Source organism: Cottoperca gobio, chromosome 16 (genome assembly GCF_900634415.1).
Source record: "Cottoperca gobio chromosome 16, fCotGob3.1, whole genome shotgun sequence".
In the NCBI taxonomy this organism is placed as follows: Eukaryota; Metazoa; Chordata; class Actinopteri; order Perciformes; family Bovichtidae; genus Cottoperca; species Cottoperca gobio.
The window spans coordinates 7112414-7129879 of NC_041370.1; the positions used below are offsets into that span (position 1 = coordinate 7112414).

Genomic DNA, 17466 nt, shown 5'->3' on the forward strand with positions numbered 1-17466 from the left:
TGCAGTTCGGTGACCTGAGGATCTCATCGCTGCTCTTTGCAGATGATGTGGTCCTTATGGCATCATCAGTCTGTGACCTTCAACAGTCACTGGATCGGTTCGCAGCCGAGTGTGAAGCGGTTGGGATGAGGATCAGCACCTCAAAATCTGAGGCCATGGCTCTCAGCAGGAAACCGGTGGATTGCCTACTCCGGGTAGGGAATGAGCCTTTACCCCAAGTGAAGGAGTTCAAGTATCTCGGGGTCTTGTTCGCAAGTGAGGGGACGATGGAGCGAGAGATTGGCCGGAGAATCGGAGAAGCGGGGGCGGTACTACAGTCACTTTACCGCACCGTTGTGACGAAAAGAGAGCTGAGCCAGAAGGTCATGAAGGCTGGGTCATGACCGAAAGAATGAGATCACGGGTACAAGCATCCGAAATAGGTTTTCTCAGACGGGTGGCTGGCGTCTCCCTTAGAGATAGGGTGAGAAGCTCAGCCATCCGTGAGAGACTCGGAGTAGAGCCGCTGCTCCTTTACGTTGAAAGGAGCCAGTTGAGGTGGTTCGGGCATCTAGTAAGGATGCCACCTCGGCGCCTCCCTAGGGAGGTGTTCCAGGCACGTCCAGCTGGGAGGATACCCCGGGGAAGACCCAGGACTCGGTGGAGAGATTGTATCTCCTCACTGGCCTGGGAACGCCTCAGGATCCCCCAGTCGGAGCTGGAAGATGTGGCCCGGAGAAGGGAAGATTGGGGTTCATTACTGGAGCTGCTGCCCCCGCGACCCGATCCCGGATAAGCGGTAGACGATGGATGGATGGATGGATAAACCTGTCCAGAATTGTTTTCTTACCTCTGACAGTTAGTTAATATTTGCCTTGTCTGCATAGTCACTGTATTTACAGAGTACACTCAATGTGAATATCATTTTAATGAAAAGGTCAAACACCGGTTGTGAAAGGTATAGACAGTAACAGAAAGATTGGTGTAGGGTAAAGAAACAAACTTGTATTTCAACAACAATCAACACTCTGAGACCATAAGCTGTCAGGGAAACTCTGGACTTGGAAAGTAAATGAGCCTCACTTCCCCCTCCCATAACACCAACCATTAGGTGGTCTTTCAGTAGGAAATATCTTCTTACACTGTTAGATATTATCAGTTAGATTTTCATCAGAACCTGGGAAATGCTTAGCTTTGAAATCTTAGATATCCTAAAGTTATGTCGTATGTGGCCTAGAATCGGAAAAATAAGCAACATGGGCTCAGAAAAGCAAAATATATTAGCATAGCATATTCATTTTGTCATTTTTAATGTGAACTTTCCCCCAGTAGAAATACTGCACTTCCATAGTGTATGTGCAGTAACTATATACATTGTCTTCATAACATGAAACAATATATTGTCAAAGCTTTTCATTCTGGATTTCCTTCTGATGGATGTGGTCAAGGCCAGAGAAATAACAGATAATACATATTTGCTCTAAGTTTGCTCTTTTTTAACTGACTTTGCAAAAAAACAGGACGGATGGTTACAGTGGTTACTGAGAAAATACATGTGCGAGAGAAGCAGACATTATCAGACATCTTGATAAGGCAGCATGTATGCTGGTGTGACAGTATGAGAATATGAAGCTGTGCGATAAAAAGTGACAAAAAACATCCTCCAGCAGTATAAATCAAAGCGATAGGCATCTACGGAGTCTGGAGTGTTGGAAAATAATTATTCACTTTCTCAGTGCTTTATTATGATCTATTAATAAATTGATACTTGATGAATTAAATTAGCATTCAAATGATGCATTAAAAAAGAAAAAAGATCATTGTATTGGGGAATTTTAATCCCATTTCCCTTGTCTGTCTTTAAATGATCAATAAACAATTGATGGACAGATCTAAATTTTATTCTACACTGAAAAATATAATTGATATGTCTCCATACATGTCATTCTTCTCTCTCCAACCAAATCTCCCGTCTCTTTGAACTGTCATTTTAAAAGCGAAAAACACAATAACACATGTTTGAGAAAAAAAGAACCCGGACTATATACATAGCACAAAATGCAAGAACTAAAACATTTCAAGATGAACAGGATATACAGAATGATATGCTAAGCAGATACTGCCAATTTACTTCTAATCAAAGTATATCTTCTTAAAATGTCAACAATAATGTCTATCTTTTAAATACGTGTCCCACAGCAATAACAACTGTGATTGTGGCAGTACATCAGAAGCAAAGATCACTGTGTTTCGTGGAGTTCGTTCGTGGAGTTGCTGGAGTCTTCTTCGTTAGAGCTACATGTCATCCACTGCTTGACATAGTTAGAATTGGAGCTTTTGTGCTCATGAAATAAATTGGAGTCCATCTGCTCAGTTATTTTTAAGTCTGAGGCTCCAGGGCTGCCGCACTCTCCAAAACCACTGTCTATAGTATCAAAGTCCACGTGAGGATAGCCGTCTTCTGACGGCTCGTTTGAGGCGAACGAGGCGAGTGATACCCTTTCTGGTTCGTTAAGCGGGGCACGTGGCTGAAAGTTTATATTTTCCACCGATAAGTTGTTAGAAATTTGGTTTTCATGTTGTGGTAATATCCCACTTTGCCTAAAAGGTTCCTCTAAATCGTAGCCTGCGTGTTCTCTGTTGTCCTCCACAAATGAAGCATAGTTTTCTCCACCTTGGAAACTTCTGAAGCTGTTTACAGATCTCTGTGACATGACTTCCTGCTCAAACTCTTCTTCTCCAGACAGGGTGACAGTATGGATGGAGACGTGTCCGGCGGAGTGTCCAGTGCCCTGTGAACTGCCACCGTCCTGGAAGAACAGCAGAGAGTTGCTGTGAGGCTGCAGGAGGAAATCACCACCTTGTTTCATCTCGTTGTCTTCGCTGTAACTTTGTTTCTCGTTGTTCCATTGAAGGACTTCGTGCTGCTTCTCACTTATTATCTGAGCATGTGAGTTGATCCTTACGTAATCGCATTCGCTGAATACAGGCTTCACCCACTCCTGCAACAGATAAAAAATTAAGAAGAACATTAATTTGGAATATTGGGCTGAATAAATGTCAACACTGGCCAATACATGTTTATAGGAATAGTTGCTTGTTTGCTTTGTGGCAGAGAGTTCGATGAGACGATAGAAACCACTCTCATATCTGTGCAGAAAATATGAAGCTGGAGCCAGCATTAACTTAGCATAAAGACAGGACACAGGGAGGAACTGTTATCCTCGCTCTATGGCTGATCAAGCATTAGTTATAGCACGCAACTCACACGTGGTAAAACCACAACTTGTAATTTTTACACTTTGGTTTAAGTGTAGATTACCAAGTCAGATAGAATGTGGTGATTAGTGAGATTCAGAGGTGCAGAGAGGCCGATTTTCTTTAGCCTTCGGACAGGCTAGCTGTTTCCCCCTGCTTTAGTCTTGAAATTATCCCTACAGACACGGTTTAACGTATGTAAAGCTTCTCTGCTATGATTATTATTTAGTTTAACATGGGCTTCCACTCGTAAAAAGTCAAATAAAAATCAGAAAAGGTTCTGAAAGTGCATCGACTCTTTCTCCCTCATTGAGAAATGCTGTAATATCTAGTGGGATTCTTTGGTTGATATGGAAGGAAGCTCCAGGATCCTACATCCAAAAACTCTAACCCTAACACTCTACCACGTTTGCAGTAAAAAATGAACTATGCTAATGAAAACTCTTACTCTCTGTACTAAAAAGTCAGCTCTGCGTTTCAGGTTTCTTTGCCGGTGTTGTGATAAGATTGTTTCCCTGTCGAGTTGTGTCAATGTTTGCCTTTTAGACAGCGATTGGCTGTTTCAAATGTGTATGGCACCTAAACAATTTTTATGTTTTGCGTTCAATTAAGAAGTAATACTGTACGTATAAATGTGTTTTTGAATTTGATGGGTTTCAATGAGACTTGTCTTTACATCAACATATGAATTGTACTGAAATGTAAACCTTCTGCAACCACATATAGCCTCCATTCAGCAAGGTGATGGCCAGATAAGCATCAATCAGTTTTCTTATGCAAAGGCCACCACATCCTGAGGTACAGAGCTCATCAGCATGACTACAGCGTACGCAGTCTGTACCTCAAAGGTAAGAGAGCGCAGTTAAACTCGAACAAAGATTTCTAAAAGAGCTGGTTCAGTTTTGTGACGGGGATCTTGAAGATGTGATATGAAGTATAAATACAGCAGATAAAATGTATTCGAAGAACTTCACGCCTGTCACACAGCACTACACACTGCACACATTTAGTTTGCAGTGTCCTCAATGCCTTCTATAAAGTAATGTCATTAGCAATGTGTTTTATATCGCTTGCATTTTAAACAAGTAGAAACAAGTTTTATTTTCGCCTCAGGACTTCAGAAAAAGGTAAAAATAAATATATAAATATATATATACAATATATATACAATATAAATATAATGTGACTTTGTGCCACAGACAGTACCTCATTATATCATACGTTGTTCCATAAGCATACTTTGAATTATATGTTTGTGTGTTTTTATGATTGTTACCTGGCCCCAAGATGGACAAAGTATTTTGAATTTAATTTAATTATAGCACAAAATGTTCCTCATGTAGCCCAGTTAAGCACATTTAGCAAAGTAAAAACAGGAAAGCAGTGCTTAATAAAGAAGAACTGTTTCTTTTTCTCATTTGTACTTCAGTATTTGCTGCAGTAGCGCATTCTGCTGACCCATGTTTGTAACTGCACACAGATCTCAGAATCAAACAGAATTACAATATTTAACTTTGCTTGACAGAACACCCCAACAGATCATTTGATGATATTGTAATGGTGACTATAAGTATTAGTATCAGTAAAACACAACTAAACTCTAAGAGCAATCCTACATAATAGGGCAATGATGATGAAACAGGTATTTATTGTTCTTTTCCCTCAGCTAAAACGATCTGATAAGTTCAGTATAGTAGTAAGTGTACAAGTATACTTATATAAGGTCTTTAAGACCGGGAGAAGATGACCAATAAAAGCTCAATTAAATTATTAAGATAGTATGATACCAGACAAAATCTAAAGCCCACTCCTGCTGATACTGATATTATTCCGATACACTATATAACGCAGAAAAAGATGATCTAGGTTTCTTTTGTGATGTAACTGAGGGAAATGTAACTATTTTGTACATAGTCCTACAGCAATATAGTTTTCTCTCCATCAGCCTTAAAGGAAAACCGACAAAATTACCAATTACTCATTACTAACAAATGCATTTTTGCTAAAGCTGTTGTTAAAAGCGACCCCCGTTTACTTCTATTCATCAAGACTTTTCTCAGTTTTTGATTCTTTGTTCAGCGTGGAGGCATGTGAGGAATACACAGTTTTCTAAAAGACTTCTAGTACCACAGAGTAAGTAACTTATATACAAATGCTCATTTTGTGGGTTACTTTAATGTTAAATTAGCAAACATGAAGAAGTGGAGGTGTATTTCACTGAAAACAACAATCAGTCTATTCATGGGTGTCACAATAATTTACATTAGGGGAAAATATAGAAAGGTGATGGAAAAGATAATCATAAAAACATCAGTAAGCAGATAAAAAAGGTAACCCACATAATTCTCCCTCTGTGCTCCTAGCAAGTGAAAAACAGGCCTTTTCTTTTTTAACCTGACACAATGACACATCAAAGATCTGTACTAGGGGTATTTTCCACTGGGGTGGAACAGGTCGGGCTGTTTGAGACACACATCTACCCACAGACAGATAACGAAAAGCCTCTTGAAGCCCCTGCACACTGAGTCATCCACCTCATGAAGGCCCTAAATGTGAAGCCAAGGGAAAGTCCCATCAAGCGGGGTCCAGATGTCCTGAAAATCCCCTCTTGGGCAGCACCTGCTGGGTAATTTGGAAATTACACACAAAGCCCAGTTTGTTTTGCTTTCTCTTACCTTGAAGTTCCCTCCATAGTTGAGGTCGAGGGGCTTGAAAAACTCATCCGCCTTGGGGATGTGTAAAATCCGCTGGAGTTTTTTCTGCCACCACCTGAAACAAATATAAAATGATTTCAGAAAACATAACCAAAGTAAGAAAATAACACAAAATCTATAATTCAACGGTTCTGTGTCACTTTTGATTTAGTGATTTCCTTTCAGCTGAGTAGAACCAGTGATGCTGATGGCACAGAATGTCTTTATTATTACACAGTACAAAGCTGGTTCAGCCGGATCGACTGATTATCGGCCGATATTCAGCATTTTTACGATTATCAGAATAGTTTTTTCCCCTTCACCACTCTGTAGTCTCACTTATTGACCCTCCCACAGCACTTCTTTTCTTTTTTCTCTTTCTATATACATTCTGTTTATAACTGGTATGTCTGCACAGTTGCAGGTAAAGATTAGGCTACCCTTATATTATACAATTTGCTCGCATCACCTGACGCAGACCTGTCGATGTGCATTCAACCCGCGTTTCACCCATTCATATGAGTCACACTTTGTTTTGTACGTTTTGTGTTTGATTTTCATTTTTACTGGAAATGTATATCTGTTGCAAATATCGGTTATCGGCCTCCTCGATTACTAATATTTGGCATCGGCCCTACAAAACCCCACAATGGTCCATCCCTTGTTTTGAGTGTTGTATCAATATGTCAGAAACATTAGATTGCCAGTTTATTAAGCACAAATAGCTAAAATTAATGCAGTCTAAAACAATGTTGATGTTACATTTAAGGAAGCCAGTCAGTGAACATTTCTCATAAGAAAACTAAAGGATTTTGGGGTCAATCAAAGTGTCCTGAAAAGATGAATGTTAGCCTGATAGAGATCATCTCTGTGGTAAATATCTCAGTATGTATGGTGGCGTGTAATGTTTTTAAAGAAGCTGTTTTAGAGAGCTGTTGATTCATGGTCATTTTAGAGACTGCAGTCCACGGTGCTTTTGAATTGAGAGGTGTTTCTAATATTTTGTCCTCCCTCATTGATATAAAAGCAGTGGACAACATATAGGAAAACACCTCTCAGTATTACACAATACAATTCAGCAGCACCACAAAGTGCAGCCTCCAAAATGACCTTTAAGTCAAATCAATATCTCTCTTAAACACTTTAAACAAAAACTGAACATTATAACCTTCATAAAGGAAGGATTAGTTTTAGCTCAGTGTACCTCCCAAACTGTTGAGTGAATGTATTGAATATCTAAATACCACAGATGTCTGCAAAGCATATTCACACTGCCTATGCTGCTACCACAAATGAGATTACATTTTTTTTCTTGTGCCCTTACTAAGTGAGGTGTTTTCTGCTCTCTGACACTAATGCTATGCATGACTTCCTATGTCTGCTAGCCATTTCGATGCAATGGGTTTCTGCACCTACAGCGCAGCAGTGGTTTCTCTATATGTGGGAGGTGAAGCCAGGAACGTGTCGATCAACGCAGTGTGATGCTTCGCTAACCATTTACTGGAAGACCAAGTGTTGTGACCTTAAGACTAAATTTACTTTCACTTTGCTAAATTCTTTTTCTGTGCAATGAATGCAGATTCTATTATGTGTAAATTCAAATGGATGTTTTACCTTTAACACAATTTGTTTATTATCTTTCTGTAATGTTGTAGTTGGTTCAGTCCAAATATATAAATTGCTACAAGTTTCTCCAAAACCGAGGACAACATGTTTGAAAACAGATACATTTAGCTTTTGAGATTGTGTGGTTAACATTATAAAGAATTCTGTTTTTTGGAAACTATGGAAAAGTGGACCAATGAGAATTGTTAACCAAGAGAAAAGCTGTTATTAAAGTTCCTCTGGTAACTCAGCATCAACAGCACCAAGGCTCAAGGCCCAAATCCCACTGGAGCCACACATGCTTTTAAAAAGGTAATGGGGTAAAATGTTCATACTTAAAGAAAGAAAAGGTAAAAGTACTCACGTTTTTTTTGAATAACCCAGCAACACGAGAAGGACAAGAATGACAGGCATGGAGAAGTACCACCAACGTCCATTAATCCCTTTAAAGGAGACATAACGTATAAAATATGTGCTGACAGAAATGATGGACAAACTTCACACTTTCTGAAATGTCTGAATGAAGGATCGATGCAGAAACACGTATGAAGCGTAAAACACAACAAAATAACACCTGAGACTGGCCTCAACAGTCGGATCTAGCATGAGACAAATATTGATTATCTAATGGCTCCAGGCTGGAAGGCACAACGCTCCTCTACCTTCAATCTCTGCAGAAGTTGCTCTAGTCCTCCATTCTACAGTGGAACTCCACTCGCTCCATGGACCCAAATAGACATTCTTCGGAGACATTTTGGCCTGAACATCCACAGTATAGTTGACATGTGGTTTGAGCTTCTCACAGTCTAACAGAATGTACTTTACTCCCACTAAAATGGAATGAGCTGGATCCTGTAAGAAAGGAGTAAAAAACAGAACAGCTTTTGATGGAGGTCGTCAGCGGAGACAATCTATGATAATATACAGCCTCTTGTTTTAGTTTGTTTTATTTTTGCTCACATTTTACCTTTGACAAGTCTTTGCTCTCTCTTACGCGCACTCTGTATGTGAGAGTGTCTATTTTGTTGACGTGGTCCCAAGTGACGTTGTAGAATCCGGCAGTGTTTGTCACGTGAACATCGACAGGAGGCAGGGCTTTCACTGTGAAAGTCAAGCCCCAGGGGGATCAGGGGGACATAATGAAATTGAAAATGTGTGTATGCCAACAATGCTCTACACCACAAGTGACAGTTGATCATTATTTTTAGCTTTTGCCTTTATCTGATAGGTAAAGCAGGTGGGTGGGAGTTTTCTGCCAAACAGCCAGTATGATTCTTGTCATGTCTGAATTTTCTGAACTTTCCAACAAACCATAAAAATGGTTTAATGAATAGTCATTTATGAGGATAGTTTTAAAGAGGTAGCTGTATTCAACAAGATGGAAAGTGTTTTACAAGTGTCTGAAATATGGGAAATAATTCTCATGCTGGAAGTAGTAAAAGAAATGAACATTTAACTTCTTATTAACCACTTTCACACACATACTGTGATGCCACTAAACATGTCATAAGGGAGGTAATGGCTGTCTGTGACCTTTTGTGAAATTCTGTGTCATTCTCTTATCTGAAATGATGAATATGGAAATATCATATCACACCGTTAATATGAGTTTAACTTACCCACATCACTCAGTGCCCATGGATCACTGGCATACATTAATACTCGATCATCAAGCTCTTGACTGGCTGTCGTATTACACATGGTTTCAACGGCTGCAACTTCATCAAGCTGCTTCGGATACATTACGCACCAGGATTGAGGTGGTTTGACTTCACAGCTGCCATGAACATCAAGTCCTTCATCACTACAACAGAAAAACAGTGTGATATAATCAGTAACGCTTCAATTCACATCATGAATGTCTCTTTAGAGCACAAATACAAATACACTGCAGAGACAAGGTACATGACAGCTGACGACAGGATCAATCAAAATGTCACTAATATCACTAAGAGCACAATATCCAAAATGACCCAACTTGTGGATCCTATATATCAGAGGGGTAAATCAACAGCTGCCTCCCAGACTACCATTAGAATAAACGCTAGTGGTGCTACAATGAAGCCACGTACTGTAAATGCACCAACATATTTATTAGCAGCGACACTAGACAGCTCGTACCTGCACATGACTTTGATAAGGACAGAATATGTCGGCACAGATCCTGAGCAGGAACAGTTCAGTGAAACATCGAAGTCCGTCGAGCAGACGACATCGCACAAAGACGTGACTGCGGCACAAAAGAAAAGCGCGTCCAGTTATTATTGCATTTACTATATTTAACATGCAAGTTCTACAAAAGTCTAACCCTTTAAAATGATGTGTTTACCAAGGCAATCTCACTGAAGTTAAGAAACTATTTCAATTAAAACTCGGCCGAAGACGCAGCATCATTACAAACACACAACAATGTACAAATACTAAGTTCATATTGAATGAAGTAATGTGACAAAAAAATCATATCAATACCAGAAAAAGAAACTGGTTAGATTAGGCTACTTACCACCATGAATAAACAAAGTGAGGGCCCACAGCAACAATACGAACAGAGGTTTAAGAGCCATAGGGACAACCCACTGTTATCAGCCGCTGGTTACAAAGAGGGAAACACAGCTGCTGAAAGTAAATATAGACATACTCGTTAGAAACTGTTTTTGTAGTAAAGAAAATTTTAAATGAACATTAAACACTGAAAGAAAAAAATGCAGCCTTCCTGTTGGTTTTGCTGCTAAATTGGAACAAAGGTTAGCTTATCATCAACGCTCTAAAATCTGTCTACAATAATCAGAATCATTTGTATTAAATGTAATAATTAAATACATTCATAAAAGAGTCTCAATGTTTATTAGTCAGAATTAAAAGTTAATTAAACAAATAACAAATAATCTCTTAAACCAGCTAAACAACCCTAAAAACAAAAACATTTCAACAACATTTTCTGTTCAATACATTTAAAGAATCAACCATCTTACCTTATGTCAATTTAAAATCCTGCCACTTAAACTATCAACAAGGTTTAGTCAGAGTCACTAACGCACTGATGTCTGTGTGAGAACGTTTCATGGAACAATGTTCCGGTTTGTCACTGCAAAGGCATCGTCACGATTGATGGCGTGTTTAAGGATGTGGTATCAGACCCTTTGAGCTGTCTGTGTAGTGACTTTCCCACAACATCCACTCTGCTGCTAATATGAATATGCAATATTTAACCAGAAAACCAAAAAAGGCAACAGGAAACTAACATTGTCTTCTATAAAAATGATTTAGTCATCATATGTGCGTCACCTAAATAAAGAAAATACACATAATAATAAGAGTTTTAAAGCAAAGAAGCGATAAATCAATTTTCTGTTGAGGAAATTACAGAAATATAGAAATAATTGTGTTCTACTGCATTACAAAGGCACCTATTGGCGCAAAATTTACTCAAAGCACAATTAATACATGTTTCAGTACTGAGATGAATCTAAACACTGACACAAGAGATGTTTTTTGATACCTTTCAAAAGACCCCTTATAGGAGTTTTCAGTAGTTTCCACCAGTGTGTCTTATTTGAAGCTAAATGAGTCATACTCTGTGGAGCTGTGGCGCCCCTAAGAGTTTACCTTTCAAAATTAAATGAACTCTAAATGTTATTAACTCCAAGCATTTTGAGCTAGATGTACACGTTCTCCACCAGGAGTTGAAGCATAAGAATCATGATTTATGTGTATATAACATATCATCTAATCTATATTACTGGGCAATAACAGGTTGTTTTTTTTTAACAATGGGTGGGCATCTGTGGTATTCAAATCACCACGTAGGTGTGCAGACATGTCTCACTTAAAGTCATTGCAGCAGTATTAGTCAAAGCCAAATGCCATTCTATCACACAACATTATACAAAGCTTAGCCCCTGTAGTGCTTTGAACCAGGTTAGCACGACCTGAACAATAAATACTTTGTGAAGCTGTTACTGCCATTGGTCTTGAGTAAGACAATGGCCTTAAAACTAGTGTTGATCTCCAGGTGCTGCACTGCGGAGCTGCAACAATTAGCCGAATAATCAATTAGTTGATCAACAGAATTTTAGTCTGTAACTTTGTATCATTTTTCAAAAATGCCAAACATTTGACAACTCCAGCTTCACATTGAGGATGTCACCTTGAGGTCCAGATATTTTCCCCCGTTGGTTAGGAATGGGTCAAATGAAGAGGATATATTTCCCCATGAGAATGAATTAAAGTATATGAAATAGTATGAAACGACCTCAAACCCCATTGTTGTGTCCTCGGAAGGTTAATGCACAAAATGTGCTTATAATGAAATCATGCAACACAAGGACACATTTTTTCTAAATGTTACCTCCGTGTCATTCAGTGTCACTTGTGTGCAACGTCACAAGTCAAATCAATATTAAAGCACAATGGCATCACATAATGACGGACATATTGTTAGCTACAAATAAGGACATGTTTTGGTTACAGCTCCTGGAAAACAAGGAACTTATTGTTGTGTGGGTGATAATCTACCGGTACCTTTGTTCTTGAAATTCTTCAATCACACATGTCCCATTGGCAGGTCACTCTTCTTTAACCACAGGCCTGCAGACATTACTGGCATGTGAGTCCATTGTATTCACTGCGGATAGGGGATCTATGCTGCTGAATCACGATTGCCCCTCATGCATTGTCGACATTGCAGAAATGCCGTCTTTGCACTCTGCAGAGACTGATGGAGGTGTTCCTGTTTCAAGGCACACAGAGAGGATGATGTTTCAGAACAAAGAGAGAACCATGTCTTCATGTGAGGGGGAAGTAGGCCAACAGCCTTTCTGTAAAGACTGGATGTCAGCAGTGAATGATTCCACTTCTGATAAAAGAGGTGGTATTACTCTATTCAGCAGGTTCAAGCACATTACAAACCAGCAATGAAGCCTTAAACACACACTATGTAGGCTAAGTTTCTGCCACTAGGGGTCTCTCAATCAAAAACAATAACAAAAGAAGGACTTTCGTCACATGAAGTACTGTGGGATCTTGGGAGTTGTTGTCTTTAGCACCATTGCCATCATTGCAGTCAGCTCCTTATGGTTAGGATTCCTTCAGTGTTATCGTTCAGGAGGTTTTCACCGGTTCCAAATTACCCCTCTCCAAAAGAAACGGATAACTAGAATCCTATATTTGGTTAAAATATAGTTTAAATGGACCAATATCTGAATAGAGAATAGTAAAAAATGTGGCTTCAAAACCACAACGCGCTGATGCTTGTGCTTATCAAAAATGAAAATGACACTTAAGTATAGACCAGAGGGGCATCCCGTCACAAAATTTAACTTCGTTTATATTTTGCGTTAAAAAAGAAAACGTCCCCCAGGAGAATATAAGAAATGTGTTGAACCCTAATGACTGAAACACACACCTAATTTAGTAACGGGAATATACAGTAACTTACAGTTGAATCACGCAAAGTATTACTCATGTGTACTCACTGGGAAACTCCGTAATGAAGTCTTGCTCGTTTCCTTTTCACACTTCTCTCTTGATCTGAATCAGCTGCTTGTGACTCGATTGTAAATGGATCACATGAACTGTCTGAGATAGTAATACCTTCACTTTTAACAATTGTTATGGCCACTTTTACTGCATTTGAAACAGCAACCTCCTCCTGTGTAGCACTGTACTGATGTGACATCAACGGTTTGTTCTCAACTGACATTTTTAAATAACCGTTGGCTAGCTTACAGTCCGTTATTTGGCTAATAACGGCTAGCTAACTAGCTAACTGTTGGCGTAGCGCACAAACGGGATATGTTGGGAGCTATAAACATTTCTTTTTGACATTTGGCTTTCATTACCAAGAGCCAAATCAAAAGTGAAAGTAAGCCAAGTCTCACCTGCAACGTTTACTAACTAGTCCAGAGAAGTTCTAAACACACAGTGTGTGTTCATGTTAGTTCAACTAAACAATGCTTTGATAATACGTGTAATAGGCTAAGCAGTGAAATTTGAAATATCTTATGCAAAAAGCTCATAAAATACAGTGGTGGAAGAAATACTCAGATAGGCTGTTTCACTTGAGTTAAAGTAGCAATATAACAGTTTAGAAATACTATGTAACAATTCTTACATTCAAATATTTACTTGAGTAAAATTACAAAAGTATAAGCATCAAAATATACTTAAAATACAAAAAGTAAAAGTAGTCTTACTCATTATGCAAAGTGGCCCATTTCAGAATAATGTATACACTATTGTTATTATAATTATTATTGATGCATTAAATATTAGACCTATGGCAGGTGGATTATTGCAGGTGGAGCTAATGTTTTACCTTATTTTCTGCAGGTTAGCTTGTGAATTTCACATCTGCAATAATACATCATAATATATTTAGTAGTTAGTCTATTCATCTGAATCTGTAAGGTCGGTTAACTAAAGTTATCAGATAAATGCAGTGGAGTAAAAAGTAGCTACAGCATCTTCCTCTGAATTGTAGTGGAGTAGAATGATTAGGAAGCCTACCTAAAGTAACTCAAAATTGTGCAGTACTTGCGGAAATGTAGGCCTACTTAGTTACTTTCCTCTACTGATAAAATATGATTTTAAATTTGGCCAAAGTATATGCAGTAAATATCCTTAAATACTTACAGTTTAAGCGCGGATCACACAGGAAGCAGTGTTTTCCTGACTGAAACTCTTGTTGCTCAGACGAAATCGAGGAACTGATCACATACAGAGGATGTAGTTAAAAGTTAACCTTTCTCTCTGGTTACAACAAATTAACCCCTGTAGCCTGCTTAGAGTGTGAATAGAAAAAATGCAATGCAACCAAAACACATATGGTTTAAAGGCACATCTGTGCAATGGGCACTCAGAAAACCTGCACCTGCATTTAGAAATGTGTCCTTACTTATCATCGTCTAATAATAACACTGTGGAATGAACCATATTATTCACAGTTCTACTTTTAGGGGTAATTCTTCTATATTTTACTTTAGTTAAAACGAATGCAGGACTTTTACTTTTAAAGCAAAGGCATTTGTATACTTCTTTAAATTCAAACCAAAAGGTGGCACAAATGTATTGCCTTTTCTTTGTAGTGGGAATTAGTCAAGATGCTCTTGATCCAGGCAATAAACCCAACCCATTCCAGTTGTGCTGCTTGAGAAGCCACTATAACAAGAATGTGTACATGCAATAAAAAGGAAGGGAAATATTTCTCTGTATAAATGAAGAATCATATGCAGTCATAAATTCACTTCACAGTATCTCCAAAACTCATTCTTTCTGACCTTGAATAGGCTTAGGTGTGTGCCACTTTAAGGTATATATCTTTAACAACTATCACTTTGTCAATTGTTCAAATGTATTTTACAAGTGGCGACAAATGTCCTTGATTCATCACTGAAACTAATAAAAAATAAATCACAATTTTCAGATTTGAAATACTACACTTTACATCTTTTAGTTAACTGCCAGTGCACCTACATGTAGGGTTGAATATAAAAAAGGCGTTTAAAAGATTTTTTACCAGAGTTTGTCATTTACTGCATAAGGTATTCTCTTAACTCCAGTAACCACACAAGGAGTATTATTCTAAATAAATATCTGTAGTAATTATCAAAAAGTTTGCATCTTGAATTCACATAACCTTGAGATAAGATCATGTATATATATGTTTATCCTTATTTTATGGATCTTCATATGTCATCTGTATATAAAAGTGTTCTGCAATATAGAAAAAATACAGAATAACATGCAAACCTTTTAACTTTTTAAGGTTGTGTCAGGCTTCACTGCAGAGCATATCAGTGTGGACAGTAGATGACTTGCTCCACTGGAGGGCAGTATAGATAGTTTTGCTTCATGTGAAGCAGAAAACACTTCTGTATTTGGACAGCCTCATGGGTCCAGATAATGTCTGCTCGTAAACAAGTACTCTAGAGTGGAGTTACAAGTTTCTTTGTTTCTTTGCACTGTGCATCTGCACTTTTGACACTGTACCAGTGATTCAATATGTATTTATGTCTATTGATGACCTGCAGTTTTGCTGTACTTGGCACATAAAATAAGCTGTAGAACCCAATGTAGTGCAAAAATGTGCTTTCAATAACAGCACACCGAACACATGACTCATCTTTAGTGAGTAATACAAAAAGTTCTTGGCTACACTTTAGCTATTCTATTCACATATATTTCAACTGACCAACAAAGTCAAAGCTACTTTTTCTCAGTCTGAGTTTATCAAAAAATAATTGTATTAGTGTAATCTGCTATTTTTTCTTTATTATTGAGCCCCACATGTCTCTGCTGTAATGTCTTCTCCATAAAGTTAAATTCATAACATAAACCTCTTGACAAGTCCAGTTGGTGTTTGGGGATTCCCCGGCACATATCAGTCTGTGCTGTGATACCTTGAATATCAAATGTAACAAATGTAATGTAAAAATAAAAACATAAATAACTAGAAGGGCACTCAGAGAGCGCAGGCCTCTGCCAAGGCTGTTTCCATAAGTGAAAGAATAATGCGCGTATCCTCCCCCTGATGCGGATCCGCTGCAAAATGTAATGGATTCTTCCTTGACCTATGTTACACCCTTCTACCAACCGTCATGAAAATCGGGCAAGTAGGTTTTCTATAAGCCAGCTGACAAACAACCATACAAACCAACTGAACTAAAACAATAACCTTCCTTGGTGCAAGAAAATATGTTGACTACCATTTTAAAATTTCCATTGCTTTAAAATGTAAGAAATGTGACAATACATTAAGTGACACAGTAGTCCAGTGGAAGTTATACAATAATCCACAAAGTGTGGCACCTACTTGTTAGCTTCTGTAGAACAATAGAACAGAAAACACATTAATTATTAAGACTGCAAAAGCAGTTACAACATGTTTGCTGTGACCTTTTGCCAGTTTTTTGTCATATCTCAGAGGGTGTTCCCAGGGGGCACAGTGTTGTGTTGGGGGTGGGGGGGCTTTGCTCTTTTTAGTAGAGGTGGCTGAAACAGTTTTCCTCAGGTTGAGAAGGGGTTTTATCCCTCTCGAGAGCTGCAGGCTCTCGTCGAGTTGTTCTGTGAAGTGACCCGCACACTGAAGCAAAGTGGTGGAGGTGTCTTTACTGTGAGGGTGGCGAGGGCGGTGGTGCGGTCACATGTTCAGAGGTGGTGGGGATGGTGGGGGTGAAGAAGTTGTGTGTGTGTGTGTGTGTGTGTGTGTGCTGGGGGGAGGTTGTAGTGGGTAGATATGCAGTCTTGCAGCTGTGCGTGTGCTTGTCCATGTCTGAGTGAATAAGAGGAGGAAGGGGCGAGGGAGGGTGGTGGGGCGATTCAGGTTCAGAAGTGTTGAAGCATAAAATCTCTCTCTCTTTTTCTCTTTCTCTGTCTCTCTGTCTATCTCCCCCCTCTGTTGCTGGGCCAGACGCAAAGCAACAGCAATTTGTGCGATTTCACAGCTCACCGGATCCCTAAAACTCTGACAGCCTTGCGCTGAGGTGGGGGGTAATGAGGGTGGGGGGGGGGGAAGAGATGGAAAGAATGAGGAATAGCGCAGAGATGGAGGGATGGAGCGGCGGAGGCAATGAATGTAGAAGTGACAGTGGAAATTGAAGATGGACAGATTGGAGAATGAGCAGGAGAGATGGGGAGCAGATGTTTCAAAGAACAGACAGAGTCTCAACAACATCAATTAAAAATCATGTAACAGGTGATCTCAAACTAAATACCGGTCAACAGGTTATTAAACATTATTAATAAGTGTACAATGAAACTACAGATACCTATAGCAAAACATGCTACAGGTGTTAAGATAACTCTCACTGTTTAAACAGACTTAAAGGCACTCAGAGAACGCAAACCACCCAAAAGGCCGTTTCCATAAATGAAAAATAATGCATGTATCCACCTTGTGATTCTGATCTTCTCCAAAATTAAATTGGTTATA

General features: G+C 38.9%; 1 protein-coding gene across 8 annotated transcripts; it reads right to left on the reverse strand.

Annotated features, from left to right (window-relative positions):
- Nucleotides 1–888: 888 nt before the first annotated feature.
- Nucleotides 889–14181, reverse strand: il21r.1 (interleukin 21 receptor, tandem duplicate 1). Of its 8 annotated transcripts, none has more exons than XM_029451776.1 (10): nucleotides 14169–14181; nucleotides 12057–12264; nucleotides 10039–10151; nucleotides 9657–9765; nucleotides 9155–9339; nucleotides 8503–8636; nucleotides 8198–8387; nucleotides 7900–7978; nucleotides 5913–6006; nucleotides 889–2981 (listed from the first exon to the last, which is right to left on the reverse strand). In XM_029451776.1, the coding sequence occupies exons 3-10, from the start codon at nucleotides 10097–10099 to the stop codon at nucleotides 2220–2222; spliced, it is 1614 nt and encodes a 537-aa protein (XP_029307636.1). In that variant the 5' UTR covers nucleotides 10100–10151; nucleotides 12057–12264; nucleotides 14169–14181; the 3' UTR covers nucleotides 889–2219. The 8 variants fall into 8 exon arrangements, with proteins under 8 accessions (XP_029307636.1, XP_029307640.1, XP_029307638.1 ...); XM_029451780.1 differs by lacking the exon at nucleotides 14169–14181 and adding an exon at nucleotides 13415–13508 and having other exon boundaries at nucleotides 10039–10124; XM_029451778.1 differs by lacking the exon at nucleotides 14169–14181 and adding an exon at nucleotides 13415–13508 and having other exon boundaries at nucleotides 10039–10148.
- Between the last annotated feature and the right edge of the window lie 3285 nt (nucleotides 14182–17466).